Genomic DNA, 19,906 nt, shown 5'->3' on the forward strand with positions numbered 1-19,906 from the left:
CAATATAAGAAAAGTAGTATTTTACTTTTATAAATTCAACTATTCATCTTTTATAGTCTTTTCTTTTTTTAGAGTTTTTATTTCTTGAAAGTACATATGAAGAATATGCATCATAGATTTTCAAGAAAAGTTTTATATAAATCGCAACCAGCTCAATTTTGACAAACAGGTTTATAAATAATGCACTTACATGTATATATTTATTTTCATTAATTTTTACACAATGTGGATAAAGCTTTTAATTTATTATACTCACAGATACATAATTTATTTGACATGTAATATTATAAAACTTATACAGAAAATAATTTCCTTAAGTAATAAAAAATAACTGCTATTATGCTAGTAAAATAATCAAGTATTAAACATCACAAAAAATAACTATACAAAATTGTGCAACCTGCAATCCCTAAACCAGACTATTCATGCCATTAATGAAATAAATGATTACGTATTTAAGAATGTATATATTTATCATAAATAAATTGATACATAATTACGTATTTAAGAATGTATATATTTATCATAAATAAATTGATACAATCACAATGTAACAAATATCAAATTATCACAGAAATGTAATGCTGGTTTTGCACAGAGCACACAAAAGCCTTAATTGAACACATTATGCATCGAGTAAGTAGTTCATATTTATATTATCACCTATCTGCTTTTATTTACAAACAATACCACTACTAGCTTCTTTAGCTGCTTCCATCATTTGATAAAATTTAGAATTAGGATTTTCTAAAAGAACTGAAGGTCTGTCTAGTTCAGCTACCTGAAAATACAAACAACAATCAAAATAGCTCTACAATTACAGCCCAGACATTCATAAAATGAGATAAAATATTACAACTAATTAGTTTCTCACATAAACTGTTTTTCTCACCTGCATAGCTAATGATAGATAAAGAACATACCTGACAGGAAAATTAACTATTTTAAATTTAGAATTTGCCCTACAGAACAGACCAGTGTCATCTATGAAAAATGTTTTAGTCCCTTAAATTTTCCCTGAGAGAAATCAGTAATATATATATTAAAAAGTTAATTGTTAAGGAGGAACACCAAATGATACTCCACAATTACTCAGTTCATTCTTGACAACTTCAGTCTGGTGCCATTTCCCACTAACAAAACTCTTAATTAGAAATTAAAAATAATCTCACTTTTTTATTATATAATATTTTTTCAAGGAAAATTCTGTGGTTCACCTTATGAAAGGTTTTCTATGGTTTTAACAGTACAGTAATCCCCCTGTTAACCAACTTAGTAGAAGTGACGTATAGTCGGTTAAGTGAAAAAGTCTGTTAAACCAAAGAATTTTTTTTAATAAATAAAAGATACTGTTGGCGGTATTTTTTGTATAGTACTAACTGATATTTAAGCTTTTGTACTAATACTGTAACAATACATTATTAATGAAGGCCCTATACCAGATATACTTTTGTATGTAATTAACCCTATTAAAACTAAAATAATTTCAAAGGTAAAGTATGATTTAAGATGTATAGTACTTCCATTTATTTTATTTGTTTCATTGTAATATAGTACTGTACTCTATGTTTTCAGCATTTACTTATGGTCATGCATGATATTTCATTCTGTGCCACATCTACATTGTAAATTATGAGGGGTGGTTGATAAATTTTGGACATTAGTATGCTACATGGAGAAAAAAGTACAATTGAGTTGGGTGTGGCAGCACATGATAGCTAAAATCCCCCTCTACAAACATGCAATAATGCATTGAAATCAGTTTACCAGTTTGTTTTCAGTAGCAGTTAAAATGGAGTGGAGTACAGTCAATATGTCAACAAGGTTAAAACAGCACGGAGTGAATGTGAATTTTTAACACTAGTGAATGTGAATTCCATTAATATTTTTCATCATTTAAAAGCGGTTTATGGCAGTGAAACTGTTAACGGGAGTACTGCAAATAGTTGGTGTTGACATTTTGTGTATGTAAAGCTGCTAAAGTAACAATTGAGGACGCACCTCGCAGCAGATGACCGGTTTCTGTGACTGAGAAGAAACATCGAAAGGAGGTGGACGATTTGCTTCAAAATGACCAGCAAATCATCCAGCAACGCATAGCTATTCAGTTAGGCATATCTAAATAATGAGTAGGCCATATTATCAAGCAACTGGGTTACCATAAAATCTGTGCATGATGGGCACCACGCAAACTGTCTGATGGCTCTTCGCAAGCTGAAGTTTGAGCTTATTCCGCATCTGCCATAGTCGCTGGATTTGGCTCCATGCACCTTCCACTTCTTTCCTCATCTAAAGAGGGATCCCAGAGGTAATCATTACACCACCGACAATGAGGTGAAGGATCTAAGAAAGACGCCAGAATTTTCAGTGACGGAATGCAAAGACTTGTCATACGTTGAAAAATAATAAGCACTGCAATTTGAAGGTAAGTTATTGTATTTTTATCCGTTTTTTATTTCATTCCATTATCTCTTTGTATTCCCATGCTATGCATATATTGGAAAACGGGGTTTTCCACCTATTAGAGATGTTATACAGATAAAAAAATATACACCCAAGTTTTGAAATTCAAATCATATTTCATGATAATGTGATAATTTTTGACAAAAGTAAAAAATTGGCATTAAATCAAAAATATAGAAAAACCTTTAAAAAGATGTTAAAAATACAACATTTGTAACAAATTAATACCTTTGAATACTTAAATTAAATTTAAGAAAATGCTTAAATTTGAAGTCTTTATATTTTATTAATTTATACCACCTTCCTTTAATTTATCAGTTAATTTATTATTTTATTAATTCACAACTACTTTTTTATGAAATAATATTTGAAAAAGATTTTAGAAGAAAAATTCTGACTTCTACCAATTTTAATAAAAGTAAAATTGGTAAAATTCTTTTATAAAAAAAATAATTTTTTTTAACTTGCACTGGAAGGTCCTAAGCGATGATGATTGTTTTTTCGATATTCATGGGAATGTGTACTTTCACTGGGTTCCTGAAGGTCACACTATTAATCAACATTACTACCTTGAGGTCTCCTTGCTTAACTCCATGAAAAAATAGGAAAAAAACAACCCAAATTGTGGAAGAACAAGTCATGGGTTCTTCATCAGGACAATGCACCGGCTCACACTGCATTGTCTGTCAAGATGTTTCTAGCCAAGTATGAAATCCCAGTGTTAAACCATCTACTTTATTTACCTGACCTGGCACCATGTGACTTTTATCTGTTTCCCAAGGTAAAATCTGCATTAAAAGGAACACAATTTCAGACCGTTGAAGCTGTGAAAGAAAAAGTGGCATGCATCATGAAAGAGCTCAGAGAAGAAGACTTTCAGCACTGTTTTGAACAATGAAAAACTCGCATGGAGTGTTGTAGGGATAGGAAGGGTGTATATTGAAGGAGATAATAACTAAATATGTATAATTTTAAAATAAAATATTTTACAGCGTTAGTCTCGTTAATTTAATAGCCACACTTCATCGTTAGTCGAAAAGTATAATAAAACAATTATTAATGAGTTAACATTTAGTGCAAAGAGTCAGCTAGTGGTCAAAATTTACTTATTGTTAACTAAATGAAAGTACAGTGATAAAAGAGGAAAATGATTTGTACCTGTCCATGATCCATTAAAATAATACGATCACATGATGTAATTGTAGCAAGTCGATGAGCAATGGTGAGGACAGTGCAGTTTTGAAACTCCTTCCGGATTGTTTCCTGTACTGCTGCTTCTGTCTCAGGATCAACAGCTGCTGTTGCTTCATCCAGAATCAAGATCTACAGTAAAAAAAAAAAAAAAAAAAAATATATATATATATATATATAAAAAGTGAGTCAAAAGGGTGGTAACTCCTCAACAACTTTAAAACCATTCCAGACAGAATTCTGTAATGTAAATTCTGTTTTAGGATAACGCATCAGTCAACTACTTTACCTATTGACAAGGAATAGAATATCAACCCCTTCTTGGGGGTGGCCCAGGGATTGTAACTCAAATATTTTAAACAGTAATATCCTTTATATAATAAATCATCTTAAAGGTCAATTTAAGACCTGAAAAATGGTATAAATAAATAGTTGGTCAGGTGTCTGTACCCAAAACGGCAGCAGAATAAATTTTGGATTTTGAAAATTACTAAATTTAGCAAGTTCAAATAATAAAATTAAATAAAAATAAATTAAACTGGACTGGATTAAAATTTAATATAATCTAATTAAAATTTATTTTAAAAATTAAGTTTAAATTTTAAAAAAGTTCATTGTTCCAATTTAATGAGTAAATAAAAATATTGTCATCTAATTGTGCTGATTTGCTGATCATTGATGGTCTCTTACCATTGCTGCAAAGATGAAGCTTACTTCACTATTGTGTAGTATTCCATTTAGAGTGTTTCATTACTACACTGTAAGTTTCTTATGAGAATTTATTTATTATGCTTGAATTAATTGAGAATCCTCATTCCTCGACTTGAACAGCAGCACAAGAACATAATATTAGCCAAAGTTCAGTGATTCAAATATTAAAAAGTAAAAATTTTAAACCCTTCAAAATTCATCTGCTGCAAGAACTTCATGATGATTATGATAAAATACTTGAGTTCTGTGAAATTATGATACTACGATATCTGCACAATATTTGTGCAGATCCTAATTTACTGAACAATTTTTTAAATGGCAATTTAAATTGCCATAATCGTTGGTACTGGACAGATATTAATCTACACTATAATCATGAGGCACATACTCAGTATAAAGTCAAAGTAATTGTATGTGCAGGCATTGTTGGTAAGACAGGTCCTATATATATTGATGGAAATTTAAATATGATGAAATTTAAATTTAAGTGATGTATTTAAATTTAAATAGAAATTGAAATATAAAGCTTTGCATCTTGACCATATCATTCTAAACATTGTTGGTCCCAATTTTCAAAACATTTGGTTTCAACCACCTCACTTCGGTCTTCAGGTACATGAAATTTTAGATGCATTTTTTCTGGAAGATGGATTCCCCAAAGGTTCAAATAGATTGGCAATGAGATCATCCAACTTGTCACCATTAGATTACTTTCTATGGGGCCGCTTAAAAAATATTGTTTATCATAATAAGCCCCAACATATTGATGATTTACAAAATTTAATTTGAGAATCAGCACAAAATATCACTAGGGAATCATTGAATAATGCAGTATCATTCTTTTACAACCAAATGGCACACTTTCAAACAACACAAGGAGGTCATTTCAAACATTTATTAAAGTGAAATGTAAGTAAATAAGCAAACGTTATGCTTAATAATAATATACGAGTATACATATACTTTTAAAATAGATTTATTTGATAATATCCATTTAATCAAAGTTTTATAAATTTGTTAATTTGTGATAACAGTTCCTTAATTTATCAATGCATTTTTTTTTAAATCTAAACTTTATCCCACCACCATTTTGTATTTTTAACATAAAAATTTATATCTAGAAAATAGTAATTCTATTGAACTGAAATTTTGAGTACAGCTAGAGTATCTAGAGGTTTACTTGTATAAAAAATAAAGAACCTGATCTCACAATCAATTTCAAAGTGGCGGCCATGTAAACTTTTTAATTGTTATATCTTAGCAATCAATGGTTTATTTAAATGTTATTACAAAAAAAAAAAATCAATAATATTGAAAATATTACAATAAAATGAAATATTATTGAAATCATGGAAATATAATATTAATAAATAGTATTAATATTGAAAAATAAGCTGCATTAAAATAGATTTTGTAAAATATGACCACATGTGCATGTTATGGATGTTAAGAATGGTTCACATTGTAAATTTGGCTTCATTGATAAAGTAAATATCATTCAAAAAATTCAGATCAGTACATTTTCAGATAAGTCATTAACAGAGCTGAACACAGTGAGTAATAATTGGCAGTGAGATCATTGTTTGACACTCATAAGTATGAATTTTGTAGACAGATAATTAAAAAATTAAGTATATAAAGATTTTTTAGCAAAAATTTTTACTAAAAAGAATAGTCATTATTCATAAAAAAAAAAACTGTCACTTATTCATAAATGGAAACAGTATTCACCTCCACTGAACTAGAAAACAGAACTGTTTTTGTATAACTTAAAATGAGACTTTGGCTTAATAAGAAAAAACCTTATTACACTTTCATTGCCATTTTTCAATTAATAACTAAAGCATTTATAAAATTTTCCCATCAATTTTGATTAAAATACAATTTTTTTGCAGAAACAATATTAATGAATTTTAAAATAATACCATTAGAAAACCTTAAATTTTCTGCATTCCATTTAACATATTATGATTAAATAATTTCTAATAATGCTATCAGAATTAATAGTAATTAGTAATAATAATTAATAATAAGATATTAAATACAAAAAATAACTACAAAATAATTTACATCTTTATGTATCTAATGTATTTTCTTTAACATTACTTCAGGTGTTTATTTTCATATAATTAATTTCGGACTTTGTTCATCTAGTTTCCTATCTTATAATTAATTGTGCACATTTATGATATATATATAATACATCTCTACATGTCAAACCTCTATATAATGAAATTCAATATTACGAAAACCTCTATTTTATACATTTTTTTACTACACCGTGACATTTTAATAAAACTACATAGAAATTTACCACTATTTATCGTATTCATATCTCTATCTAACGAAATTGTGACATATTAACAATAATAACAGTAAGTAGTAACATAACAGTAATTTTTACAAAATTTTTATTAAAAATAATGACATTTAAATTTAGCATTTTTGACATCTCTGTGAGTTTAAGGTTATTCTTTTGATTTTTGTACCTAAATTGTACCTGCATACAAGCACAGAGTATTCTTGACAATATTCAAGAATGACATGTTATTTTTATTGAACTGGTAAAGAGGAAATTCCCAAGATTCTCTTATACCCCATTAATAAAATAATGCTAACAAAAGATTTAAACAAGTGTTCTGCAGTTACTATTTGCCTATACATTAAAGTAGCAGAATTTCCCAAAATCCATTAATTAACGCAGATCACTAAAATTACTGTGCAAACTTTTATTCATTTATCTAAACGAGACATTTATTTACAGTAAGTAGAATTCTTAAAAAACATTTAACACACACTCCCTCTATTGTTCAGTGCATACATATAATTCAGCAATAATCTTTCCTGGGATTAATTCTCTGGATTATGTTCCTCGCATTACACTTTACTGAACTGTATTATTTCTTTAGTTTCCCATACACAATGACAAAATGGAAGTGCCTTAGAGTTTCTGAAAAAATTAGCGTTACACACAAAGTTGACAAAGGTGTTAAAAAAAAATATCACGCAAAAATTTTGAATCCCACCAAGTTAAATGTCAACTAATTTTAAAATATTGGGTCACGATACTGCAAGAATTACACTAGCATAAAGGAAATCTAGTGAGAAAAAATCAAAAGGTAGCACGTATGACCGATGAAGCCAATTTAAAATGGATGACAGTGATGCGCAAAAAAAGCTTCTGTTATCCGGAACAGTAATTAAAGAAAAAGCTCTGGAATTTGGAGCCGCAGTAGGAAACAAAGATTTCCAGGCCAGCAATGGGTGGTTAGAGAAGTTTAAAAAAAAACATTGTGTTGTTCATAAAGTAATTTCTGGGGAAAGTGCAAATGCCAGTGTAAGTGACTGTGAAACTTGGAAGCAAACTGGGTTAAAACCAATCTTAGAAGACATCTGCGAAAAGACATTTTCAATGTGGGTCTACATTTTAAATGTTTACCCAACAAAACATTAACTTTTAAAAATTATCCGTGACTTGGTGGTAAACAAAGTAAACTAAGAATTACATACAGGGTTAGTGGCTGCAAACATGCTGCTGAATATGAGAATCCCAATCAAACTTTGCTACATATATAGCATGCATAATAGGATTTAAGAGTAAAAATAAAACATACTTTAGATTTCCGAAGGAGAGCTCTGGCCAGACACAACAGCTGACGTTCACCAACTGAAAGACTATCACCTGAGAAACCAACTTTAGTATCAAGGCCAGCTGTTCCAGCTTTTACTCGTTCTTTTAGATGTGTTTTTTCAAGAATTTCCCAAAGTTTTGCATCATTAGAATTACCAAATGGATCCAAGTTTGTCCTAAAAGATAAAAGTGAGTAAAATTGCATTATACAAAAGTTAACTGCAAATATGAACACTAGCAACCCGTCTAACATATATAAAGCAATATCAAATGCTACATTAACCTCTTCAGTTACCAATGCATATTTAGAAAAATTGTGTATTTTCTTGCTTTATGAAGATATACTAAACAATAATCAAAGAAAGTAATGCCTTGCTAATTCAGCTCATAATCACAACTTTAGAGCAACAATACAAAAAAAAAGAAACTGAAGAACCTTTTAATTATAAAAGAAGTCAATCACTCAAACAAATTTAAAATAAATAATTAATATTTTTACCACTAATATGTACAAAACAAAAATGTGAAGTACATATTTATTTCAATTGCTTCTTCAAAGGATTTCAAAATGCATATAAGTTGAATTAAACTAATGATTTTTTCTATAATTTTTTTGTCCTCTAAAGAACTACCATATTAATTAATGTTGTGAATAAACTTATATTTAAACTTCTACACAGCAGGGAAAGTTAATCACTATGAATAAAGTCAATACAAATCAACAATGCTTTATTAAATGATTTGAGTTTAAACACAAAGGATACAAATTTTGATATGATCTCTTAGTGGCCCTACATTTAAGATTGTATTTTGCTAACTGTTAGAGATTACAGAACAAATCTACCCATAACATTAACTAAGCATCTACATGAGATGTGATAACTATCACACCATTTATTTTTTTTTTTAGTAGTTAAAGAGAACCAACAAGAATGAGAGAGAGAGAGGTTCAGAGAATATGACTTTGTTCAAAACTAACAGAAATGTCTTCCATGGTTTTTTAGAGTTTAGAATATTGAATTTTGTGAGCCTAATACCACAGAATGTAATCAAATATTCAATCAAGATATTGTGTAAATAGTTTTATAACTTCTTATTCCTCTTGAAGCTAATTATCTGGAAACATCTTGTTCTCTCATAGTCTTGTTAAAAACATTAAATGAATAACATTAAATAAAATAAACTAAGTATGAAAAACTTAACATTAATTAAATATTATTGTAAATATTGTTTAAATAAGCATAAATTTAGGAAGATCTTCAATAATGTATAAAAAATAATACTAAATATAAAACATGTAATAAACAACACAATGTAACCTTAAATATTTGTTTACTACTCATTTGTGTATCCAGCAGCTTATACTCATAGTACAAGGAAATAGCTGATCAACCCAAATGTGAAGTAAGAACTGTACACATTCTCGTTTGATGGTAAATGTGAAAGGTTTGATAAGCCTAAAGAGCTGATAATGAAAGCGAATAAGAATTACTAATGGTGACAATAAAAGAGTTGATAATGAGATGAATAAGAAGTGAAATTGTATTAAGAAAAATAAAACACAAATGACTCACAACAAATGATTTATATTTTATTTTTTACTATGAATAACAAACTTTTTATTATATTTGGTTCTTTTATTTCTTGGAAAACAACCCAGGAGCATTGAAATTAAAATAAAACATAACTTTCTTACATTTTTAATTTAAGAGAGCAAGGAGGCTAGCTAAATTTTATTTTCAAAATACGGGATGTTTCTGCTTTTTACTTAACAGTATGATTTTACTTAACAGTATGATTTTACTTAACACTTATGATTTTTACTTAACATTTAAAAATTCATAAGAAAATATTAAGTATACTTAATATTAATACAAAGAAAGATATATTTTATTTGTAAACATAACCAAACACAAATTTTACTCAACAAGTTTTATTTCATTTTGTTTTAATATGAATGTAATTTCTTATGTTTTACACTTTTTATTCATAATACAAACAATCAGAAAAGAAGCACAATGATACACTAAAAATATCAATTACCGTGTTTTTCCCACTATAAGCTGATTGTGCAAAGATTAAATATTTAACAATTGAGAGGAAAGCTAAATCAAATGTGAACTGTTATACTATTTAATAATCTATGAAGTATTAAATCTTCTTATAACAATTTTTTCTTTGAATTTCAGTTATGCCATAACTAAAAAGCTGGAATAATTCTCTTGTAGTAAATATTCACTTTATTTTTCACATTATCAGCAAAATTTCTCAAAATCCTCATTAATATTATAACAAAATGTTCTAGCTTAATTCGTTTTGGTTTCTCTCATAGATGTAGTGTTTTAAAACACTACATTTCTATAATATTTTATGTTTTTAATTTAAAAGAACTATAGTTATACTATAGTTATAGTCATGCATAAGAGTCAATAATTTTTAAGTCAACATTTTTTATCAATAATTTTTATCTAATGGATAGAGATAACTAACTTCTGGCACTTTTCTGCCTGAAATTATCACTTCTTTATAACACTTCATTTCTTTATAAGTACAAGATATTCTTTGATATATTACAAGTTAATTGATATTCTTTGACAAATGCCTGCATATCCAGTTCAACATTTAACCTGCTCACTGCAATATGTTTCACAACTTCTTAACCAGTCCTTCCTTAAAGAACATTAGTTATCAAGTTCCAAACCAATATATATTTCAAAAGGAATAACCTTGCTAAACACTAAATCTTTGAAAGTACACAAAATCTTTGAAAGTACTACCTGACAGTTCCAGTAAATAACACAGGATCTTGAGGGATAATAGAAAGTTGGCTGCGAAGAAGTTCCAGATCAAGGGTAGAAATATCAACATTATCAATTTTGATAGAACCATTACACAGCTCAACAAGACGAAATAGTGCCACTGTAAGTGAACTTTTCCCAGACCCTGTTCGTCCCACAATTCCTGTTACACCATAAAACAGAAAAGTGGTGGTTGTGTAAAAAAGCTTGCGCTCATAATATTAAAGTAGTATATTAAGTCTTAAATTGTATATAAAATGTAAAGCAAGAATGCATTCAAAAACCGTTCATTAAAAAAATGTTGCTTAAAATCTAAAACTAGATGGCTATTTCGATTACTAATTATTCATCAATTGACACTGAGCAAATAATATGAAAAAGTAAATAAATAATAAAAAACTAAGTAATTAAAAAATAATAAATGTTTATTAAAAATACTTTGTGCTTCATAAATATGATTTCTTTGTTAATTATTATTTGATAAATCATGTAATTTGGTAGGCCCTTTCACTGCTCTAAGCTAATTTTTTTTTTTTTTGAAGGAGGGGAAACCTTTTAAAGGCATCATGTGGTCTCATACCCCATAACAGTGAGGGACTCCCATTGCAGGCCTAGCCACTAAAACTCCTTCTCCTTTACAACATGGGATATTGGGCCCATCTTACGGTATTATTACAGCACCCCATTTGTCTTATCTCCATCCGTGCCTCAATTGCTGGCCTTTATTTAATAACGCCAATATATTATTGGTGTTTGATTAATTTAATCAAGTTTCTGGTGTCCATTATTGGTTACAATATCCTTTTAATTCTAAAAAAACTCTGTATTTGCAGTTTAAACAAAACTTAATAATGGGTCAAACCAGTTCCCCTTGTAAAAAAATTAAATAGTGATCTTGTGCACAAGGCAAATCATTACAAATCTTCTATAGTATAATTAAGTTGTCCACAAAATGAATTGGATAATTATTTAGCTTATTTATTAATACATTTTTTCAGTATAATTTAATACTTTTGTTTCTTTATGTACTAACTCAACTAAAATTTACATTTTTAAAAAAAATATACTCATTGAATAATATATTATTTACAGTCATATAATGGACAAAGGAGTCTGCTGTCAAAAACTTCTTTATAAATAAAATGAATCATTAAGCTTCTCTATTATAAAAAAATTCAAATAATAAAAAAACTTCAGTTGAAGTTTAGACTCTGTATAATGTAGACAAATGACTTACATATTTCATACAATAGGACGTAATATGAAACATTTTTTTTGATAAATAATGATCAAATGCAAATTAAAGGTTTTAAGGTTAAATTTAATACATTCAACTTTTCAAGTAATTTTGTTTTCATTATAACGTATTTTAAAGAATTCATGTTTATCAGTTAGTTATTTTGATGGTTTTTTGAGCTTCAGTTTTTTAATTTAAGATATAAGTGAATCTTTTTTAAAATCTAAAGTTACCTGATGTATAATTTATTTAATTAAAAACTTTTTGTTATATTTTGATTATACTATGAAATGGGATATTTGAGGTTGGTTTCAACTTGGGGTTCCTAACTCGAAAGAGAGAACTGTTCTGATATTGGTCCCTCAACATCAGGGAAAAGGATTCTTTTGATCATATAACTATAGTTGTAACAAACTTGACGTGGTGTGGTCAAAAAGACAAAATTTCTCTCAAGAGAGTTGTGGAGGTGAAATCTAACTTGGAGAAAACTCTTGAGGTATGGCTCACGGTTGTTAGGTGAAGGAAAAAAGTAGTGAAAGGTTATTAAAATCCTATTAAGTCTTTTTACATGGCAGCTTTGACTTATTATGGGTGGTATGAACGCTATAAATAGGCTGCCAGTGCAAGGGAATCATTAAGGAAATATTAAGAACTAATAAACACAATAGTTGCAATATAAAAAAAAAAATAATAAAACATTGTAACATGTCTTATAGTTCCTTTATGTGGCTCACATGCACCAAACATACATATATAACGGGTTGTATATAAATTCGGCTGGAAAGCATCTTCAAGGATGAAGATTTTTGTTGAAAATTTAAGAAGGTTTTTGTTATAAGTAACAGGGAGGATGGATCCTTTTTCTGTCTAACTATTTAAATTCTTCTTGTATCTTCTGTAACAATATTCTGATTATCTCTAATATAATAAATCACATTAACAACTCCATTCTAAAATAAAATAAATTCTGATACTGCATACGTATTTAGAAAACTGTTTAACCAGTGCAGAAGCCATTGCAAAGCTACATAATTTTAAGCATGCTGAAGCTTTTTTAGCACTGCAAATAAAATAATGGAGCTTCAATTTTTATTACAGACTCCACTTTTATTAAAGTTGAAAGTAATCATGTATTCTAAAAACAAATTAATTTTGAATGCTGTGCAATTCAACACCTAACCTAAAGTTGATTTTGATAATTTATAGATCTTCTCTAATCATTTTGAAACTTGAAGATGTAAGTCTAACTTGGTCATAAACTTTTATATGCTTCAGTGTTGGTAGAAAAATAATAGACACTATTGCCATTATGAAGAATCGATGTGAGATTTCTTAATTCTCCAATACTTATCTGTCAAGATTTGTCAAAGTTAAACATAAAATCTTAAAGTGTTGAAGATGCTCCACAATTAGTTACAAAGTAGTTGCACTTTGGAAAATAAACAAGTCATTGTAGATAAATTAGAAAAATGTTTTGTATGTTCTTCACTAAGCTTGTAATCCCCAGCAAAAGTTTTCAAAATAACCTAAAGGATTTGAAGTGTATATCTCATTGGCCAGGATTATCTCATGCATTTCCTGCAGATGATTTTGAGTGATGGATGTCATTTTTGAGGAATTTATTAGTCAGTGAAGCACACCCTAATTTCTCCACGTCAGTAAAACAGTCTAATGAAAAATACCTTAAAACTGAATTGCCTAGTAAACAGTTAGAATTGTGTTAATTGGTTTATTGTTAACATCTTCATAATTATGGGAAAGGAACTTAAATATACTTGGAGTACACATTAGGTGTGGGATCACAAGAAAAGGAGTGTTGGAATCTTATATGTTCAATGGAAGTGAACAGGCAATTCAAATCTTGAGATGTTATTCTTAATCTAAAAACAAATCTTTGTTAGATATCAACAGTCATTAATCTTGCCCCATATTAACTTCAGCTACTTCCTATTAACTTCAACTGCTTGCCATCTGACAGCAAGATGGAGCTTCTCCTCACTATACTCTTCAGGTTATAGCCTAGTTCAATCAAACTAATTCTGCATGGATAGGATACCAAGGAACAATTCTGTGGCTACCAGATTCATTTCATTTGATGCCTTACGACTTTCTTTTTTTTTGAAAACCATCAAAGATATATGAGGGTAGGGGGAAAAGTTCTAGGTCTGAATAAGAAAACAATATTTTTCTGGATACATTTTGATTTATTTTCAACACAGTCACCATAAGTTCCAGAAGAGCACTTATGCCAGTTCTGTACGTCAATTTATCCAACTCTTTAAAATATCCATCTACGGCGGCAATAACTTTATTACTGGTTAAAAATCTCTTCCCTCCAAGCCATTCTTTTTTTTTTAGTAAACAAGCGATAGTCAGTAGAATCCAGATCAAATGAATATGGAGGGCGCTAGGGCAATTTGAACTGTAATTCTTTGATTTTTGCCACTGCAGTGACTGAAGTGTAGCTGGAGCACTGTCTTAATGGAAAAGCACTTTTTTTGTCAAATGTGGTCATTTTTCCTTAATTTCTTCACTGAGATGCTGCAATAGGGTCGCACAATATTCTCCATTTATTGTTGCACCTTTTTTAAGATAATCAATAAATATTATTCCACGTGCATCCCAAAAAACAACTGCCATATCTTTTTCGCACAAAAAGTCATTTTGCTTTGTTTAGATCAGTTTGACCTTTTCAACCTATTGTGGGAGTGTACTGATGAACCCAAGTCTCATCAATTGTCACAAACTGACTTAAAAATTCCTCTGGATTGCGCCGAAAGAGGTTGAGACAATCACTTGAAATGTTTTTTCGGCCGTGTGTGAGCAAACACGTAGCATTCAGCTTATTCAAGGTCAAATGTTCAAGCAAAATATTGTATACAGGTTCTGTTGACCTGCCTACATACTCTGCTAACTCATTCACTGTCACTTGTTGATTTGCCAAAACAATTTTATGCACTTTTTCTATCATTTCTGGCATAGTCACTTCAGAAGGGTGTGCGCTGGATGTAGTATGGTTTCTGACCGAGCAAGAGCACTGAGGATGCCATACTAAAGGTGATGGATATAGCTTCCTCTAGTCGATGTAAATATATATTAGGGATTTTTTTGGACATATCCAGGGCATTTAACAACTTATGGTGGCCCTCTGCCCTGTTTCACATGCAGAAGTGTAAGTTACACAACATGAATTAGAAGAACTCTGAAGTTATTTCAGCCATCGGACAGTTTCCCTGTGTGATGGCAGCAAGGAGGTTTGTAAGACCTTAAATAAAGGATACCCTCACGGCAGGGTTCTGAATCCCCTTCTTTGGATCATAGAATTCGATTCCATGTTGCTTTTAAGGTTGCCATGTGGTTGTCATATCGTCACTTATGCTGATAACACGCTGCTACTGATCGAAGGGGATTTGCGTAACGAGGTAGAGTTCTGAGCTGCTCATGCTTGTGAGACACTCCTACTGTGGAGTCTTCAACATAAGATGATTTTCGGCCCAGAGAAAACCATAATGATGTTGCTTAGATGTAGCTTTTGTAGAGTGGTCTATAGCAGCTGGTTTTCTTTGCGCCCTTGTGGTGTATAGGTCTGCAGAGGGAGTTTAATTGAGGTACTTGATCATGGTAGGATCCCGGGTGGCTAGGGTTCCAGCCTAGGCATTGGATTGGTTAGAGGTAGGTGCAGTAGCATCATGCCACAGTTATATTGGTGTTGCTTGTGATTCGATTTGAGGCTCCCACTGGTGAGGGTGGCCATGCCGTTGAAAAATGGTAGCCTGTGCAATTAGAGCGTGGCTTTGTTCTGCTGGTGGCAGAACAAAGCCATGCTTTTTTCTGCCACCAGAACTGCTGATCGAGACTTGGTAGTGTCATATGAGACTACATGATGTGACCGGGTGGGGGTGCAGGGTTTGTCTCCGGCTCCTGCATGAACCGAAATGAGGTTATGTTCCCCTTGTTAGGTGACCTAAATTAGTCTACTTATTTAGGTGTAGGTCTGAATTTCTATGCTGCATAAGACATAATTTTGATTGGTATGAGTGTAGCACTGATTTACCTTTTAACTCGTTCGTTTTTTGAGGCATTCACAGTCATGAACGATGTTGTCAGATCTGGATTAGGCGCAGGGTTCGCGCTTTGCAATTTCAGTCAGTTAGTTTGAGAGAATCACGTTAGGTTGGATGTGAAGATGTCCATTTGAGGCCTATGTGAAGACAAAATTTGATCTGTATTTTACTGGTGTAAATGTCTGCCGAGGCATTTACACCAGACTGTGTTTAACTACTGTATTTGATGGAAAAGAGTCTCCCAATGTTGTATCGAGCTCGTTTTTAATTTCCTTTGCACTAAACCTTTCAGAAAAAAACATTTAATCACTGCATGAATTTCTAGTTTTTTCATTTTTCAAAAAGTGCCCAAATTCTCTACTCTGACAGACTGTAAATACTATAGTAAGTGATGAAGCAACTTGAAACTCCTATAGTAAACTAATAAAGAATGACTGTCAAGAAATTAAGCGTACTAATTTCTGTGTGCAATCTCTGTGCGAGGGTGGAACTTTTCACTCCACCCTCATAGTATTTTCATTTAATCCAAATGACCTGAACTTACGCAAGGTTTTGACTGAAAACTCAGGATTAATCAGGACCAAGTTTTTTAAAAAAGATGTGTAATTCAATGGTTAAATGCTACTATGGATGAATGTAGATAGAAAAACAACACTTTATATATTTCTTCTGTTGTATATTAAACTTTTAAGTGTTTTTAGTTCTTACATATACTTAGTATTCTTACAAATAATTGGAGAACTATTACTTTGAGTCCACCTTAAAATACTAAAAAATTCTGAAACTTCTGTTTAAATAAAGATTGTTAGCAGTTAATGTTGATTCTGATTTTATTCTAGAAATCCAAAATGGTCCATATTTTTTAATCTGGCTTTTGGTTTATGCTAATGATACATGGATATGCAATGTCCTGAATTGAATTGAGTTTAGTATCAACTTGGCAGAAAATTAGAGGACACTGGTTTAAATCCTATACCAATCCTCCTGCTCAAAATTATGTTTAAGCTGGATAAAAACAAATTCACTAAGAAAAAACTGGACTCTAAAAACACAGAACAGAAAAATAAAATAAAACACAGACCTATCTTCTCCCCTGCATTAATCCTAAAAGAGATATTCTTCAACACGAGAGGCAAACCAGGCCTGTATTGTAAGCACACGTTCTGAAATCTGATTGAACCATGGTTAGGCCAATTATCTGGCGGCTTAGCACATTTTCTATGGCCTCCTTCCTTCTCTAGAGTCTAGAACACATCGTTAATTTAAACAAATTCAGATAATTCATAATAAAAGAATGTAGTCAGAGACAGAAAAGTTATAAAAAGTGTTACTTATGAAAAAATTAATTAAATATTTATAATTTTACTACTAAATTATACTAATAGCTTTTAATTTAACTATAAATTCATTTAACTATTTTTAAATGGCTTATAAGCTGGTAGTGCCAGCCACATTATAATCTTTCAATTGATAATAGTTTTTGTAATAGTTGTAATAGTTTTTCCACTTTTGAAAAAATCTTGTTCAAGTTCTGGCTTATGAAGTAAATAAATATTAAACAGTGAAAAATTTTCAATGAAGTATTTGTTTATAATAAATTCTATTAAATTATTTTTAACAATTTATTTTTAAAAAATAGATGTGCCAAAAATTTTTACACAATGTTTTTTTTCAAATATGAAAATAATAATTAATTCTGATGAAGATACTTGAAAAAAAAAGCTTCTAGTAAGTAGATGTAAACTTATAATAATCTATGACATCTTTTACTTAAATTATTAAAAATATTTGCAGTTTTTAATAACATTTTTTAACAGTAATTTACTATATTTTTTTCAGTTAAATTTGAGCATATATTTTAAGGTGACACTTAATGAAAATAGATGAAATATGATTGGAAACTGCTACTGGATATATTCTGTACTGTATGCGAGATCTTTTCTTTAACAGCTAGCTATTAAATGTTGATAGTTAATAATTTATAACATGCACTTCCAATACATAAAAAACTGCTGTAATTAAATAAATTGTCATTTGCATGGATTTGCATGTATAACAAATAAGAGATTAATTTTAATAATTTATTTAAATGAACATACAAACGAGGCATGTTTTTTAAGTACAATTTTAATATAAAAAATAACAAAAAAATCTTTTCTTATATTTATTTCAAAACCCTGAAAACCTTAATCTCAATCAAAATTCAATATAATTTCCACCTACATTAAAGCAATTTTTGCTTCTGCATTCAAGCTTCATAGAAACTGCCTTAAGATAACCATTGCTGAACAACTATGCTGACTTCGTCATTGTCATCATGGTGCTGACCACCAAGGTGCTGCTTTAGATGCAGAAACATGTGGTAGTCACCGGGTGCCAGATCAGGACTATACAGTGGGTGATGAATTTGTTTCCACTCAAATGATATAATGAGATCTTGAACACAATAAGCCGCATATGGCCAAGCACTGTTGTGAAGCTGTTAGATACCCATACTGAGCACGCCGTGTCTTCTGTTTTGGATTGCAGATACATAGAGAAAACTTCATGAAATTAAAGAAAATTCATTACATAGTAATGAGATCATAAACCCTTCTAGTCTCATGGACTTTTCTACTGACTTTCTGCACCAGATCATCAGAAATGAAAGAAGGTTGCTCACTCTGTGGCTCATTGCATACGTTGTGTACACATACAGAAAATTGTAAACAAAGACTAACAATCGCATAATAATGCCTGTAGCATGCCAATAGATGTAGTTACTCAGTGCACTGTAGCAGATATATGAGGTCTGTGCAAGAAATACGTAGACTGTTTGAATTGCTTGGTCCAGTTGGTTCCAGTCAAATCCACTTGGTGTCGCCATGTTCGTACAAATCAGGTGATTACAACACAGTTTTTTGATTGCAAATATCATTATTGATTGCTTAGCTATGTGGTTGTTTGTGAAGTGTGTTTTTTTTGTTTGGCAGATTTTAAAATGAGTGACTTGAATGAGCAAAGTTGCTGTGAAATTTTGTGTTAAACTTGGAAAATCTGCAAGTGAAACTTTTGATATGCTCAAGACAAATTATGGTGACATTACTATGAAGCGTGCGACATGTTTAAAGTGGCATGGACGTTTTAAAGATGGTCGTCGATTGAAGACGATGAGCGTCCTGAATGTCCTTCCACGTCAACTGACGACTCACACATAGACAAAATAAACACCCTGGTTTGAGCAAATCGACATCTGACCATCAGAGAACTTGCTGAAGAGTGTGGGATATCAGTTGGATCATGTTACGAGATTTTGAGATCATTTTACGAGAGTGGTGACTGGCTTTTTCATCACGACAATGCTCCAGCCCATTCAGCCCAGAGAACTCATGAGTTTTTGGTCAAACACTTGATCACTGTTCTTCCCCACCCACCCTAATCACCTGACCTCGCTCCTTGTGACTTCTTCTTGTTCCTCAAACTCAAAAGACCTTTGAAAGGAAGAAGATTTGAGATGATTCCCGAGATTGAGGCAAATGCGACGAAGGAACTGAAGAACATTACAAAAGAAGTGTTCCAGGATTGTTGGGATAAGTGTGTGCGTCAGGGAGGAGAGTACTTTGAAGGGGACCCAGACAAGTAACTTTTAAATAAAGTACATTTTGTTTTATAACATTAGTCTACGTATTTTTTGAACAGACCTCGTACATCAAAGCAGTACTTAAAAAGCATGCCTCGTTTAAGTAAAATACATGATGAAATAAGTGAGAATAATGAAATAACTGCTCACAAAGTAAAAGTTCTAGAAATTAATACAGATTTTTTTTTCTAA

At 30.6% G+C, this 19,906-nt stretch overlaps 1 protein-coding gene across 13 annotated transcripts in view; it reads right to left on the reverse strand.

The window, feature by feature from the left end:
* Positions 1 to 224: 224 nt before the first annotated feature.
* Positions 225 to 19,906, reverse strand: part of LOC142326451 (ATP-binding cassette sub-family C member 5-like) — a 256,658-nt gene continuing 236,976 nt past the window's right edge. For all 13 annotated transcript variants that reach the window (XM_075369001.1, XM_075369080.1, XM_075369052.1 and 10 more), the window contains 5 exons: positions 17,177 to 17,339; positions 10,774 to 10,957; positions 7,980 to 8,172; positions 3,622 to 3,786; positions 225 to 781 (listed from right to left, as the gene is read on the reverse strand). In XM_075369001.1, the coding sequence (XP_075225116.1) occupies positions 674 to 781; positions 3,622 to 3,786; positions 7,980 to 8,172; positions 10,774 to 10,957; positions 17,177 to 17,339 (813 nt within the window). In that variant the 3' untranslated portion in view covers positions 225 to 673. The remainder of the gene's footprint in view (positions 782 to 3,621; positions 3,787 to 7,979; positions 8,173 to 10,773; positions 10,958 to 17,176; positions 17,340 to 19,906) is intronic.

Source organism: Lycorma delicatula, chromosome 1 (genome assembly GCF_047948215.1).
Source record: "Lycorma delicatula isolate Av1 chromosome 1, ASM4794821v1, whole genome shotgun sequence".
Lineage (NCBI taxonomy): Eukaryota > Metazoa > Arthropoda > Insecta > Hemiptera > Fulgoridae > Lycorma > Lycorma delicatula.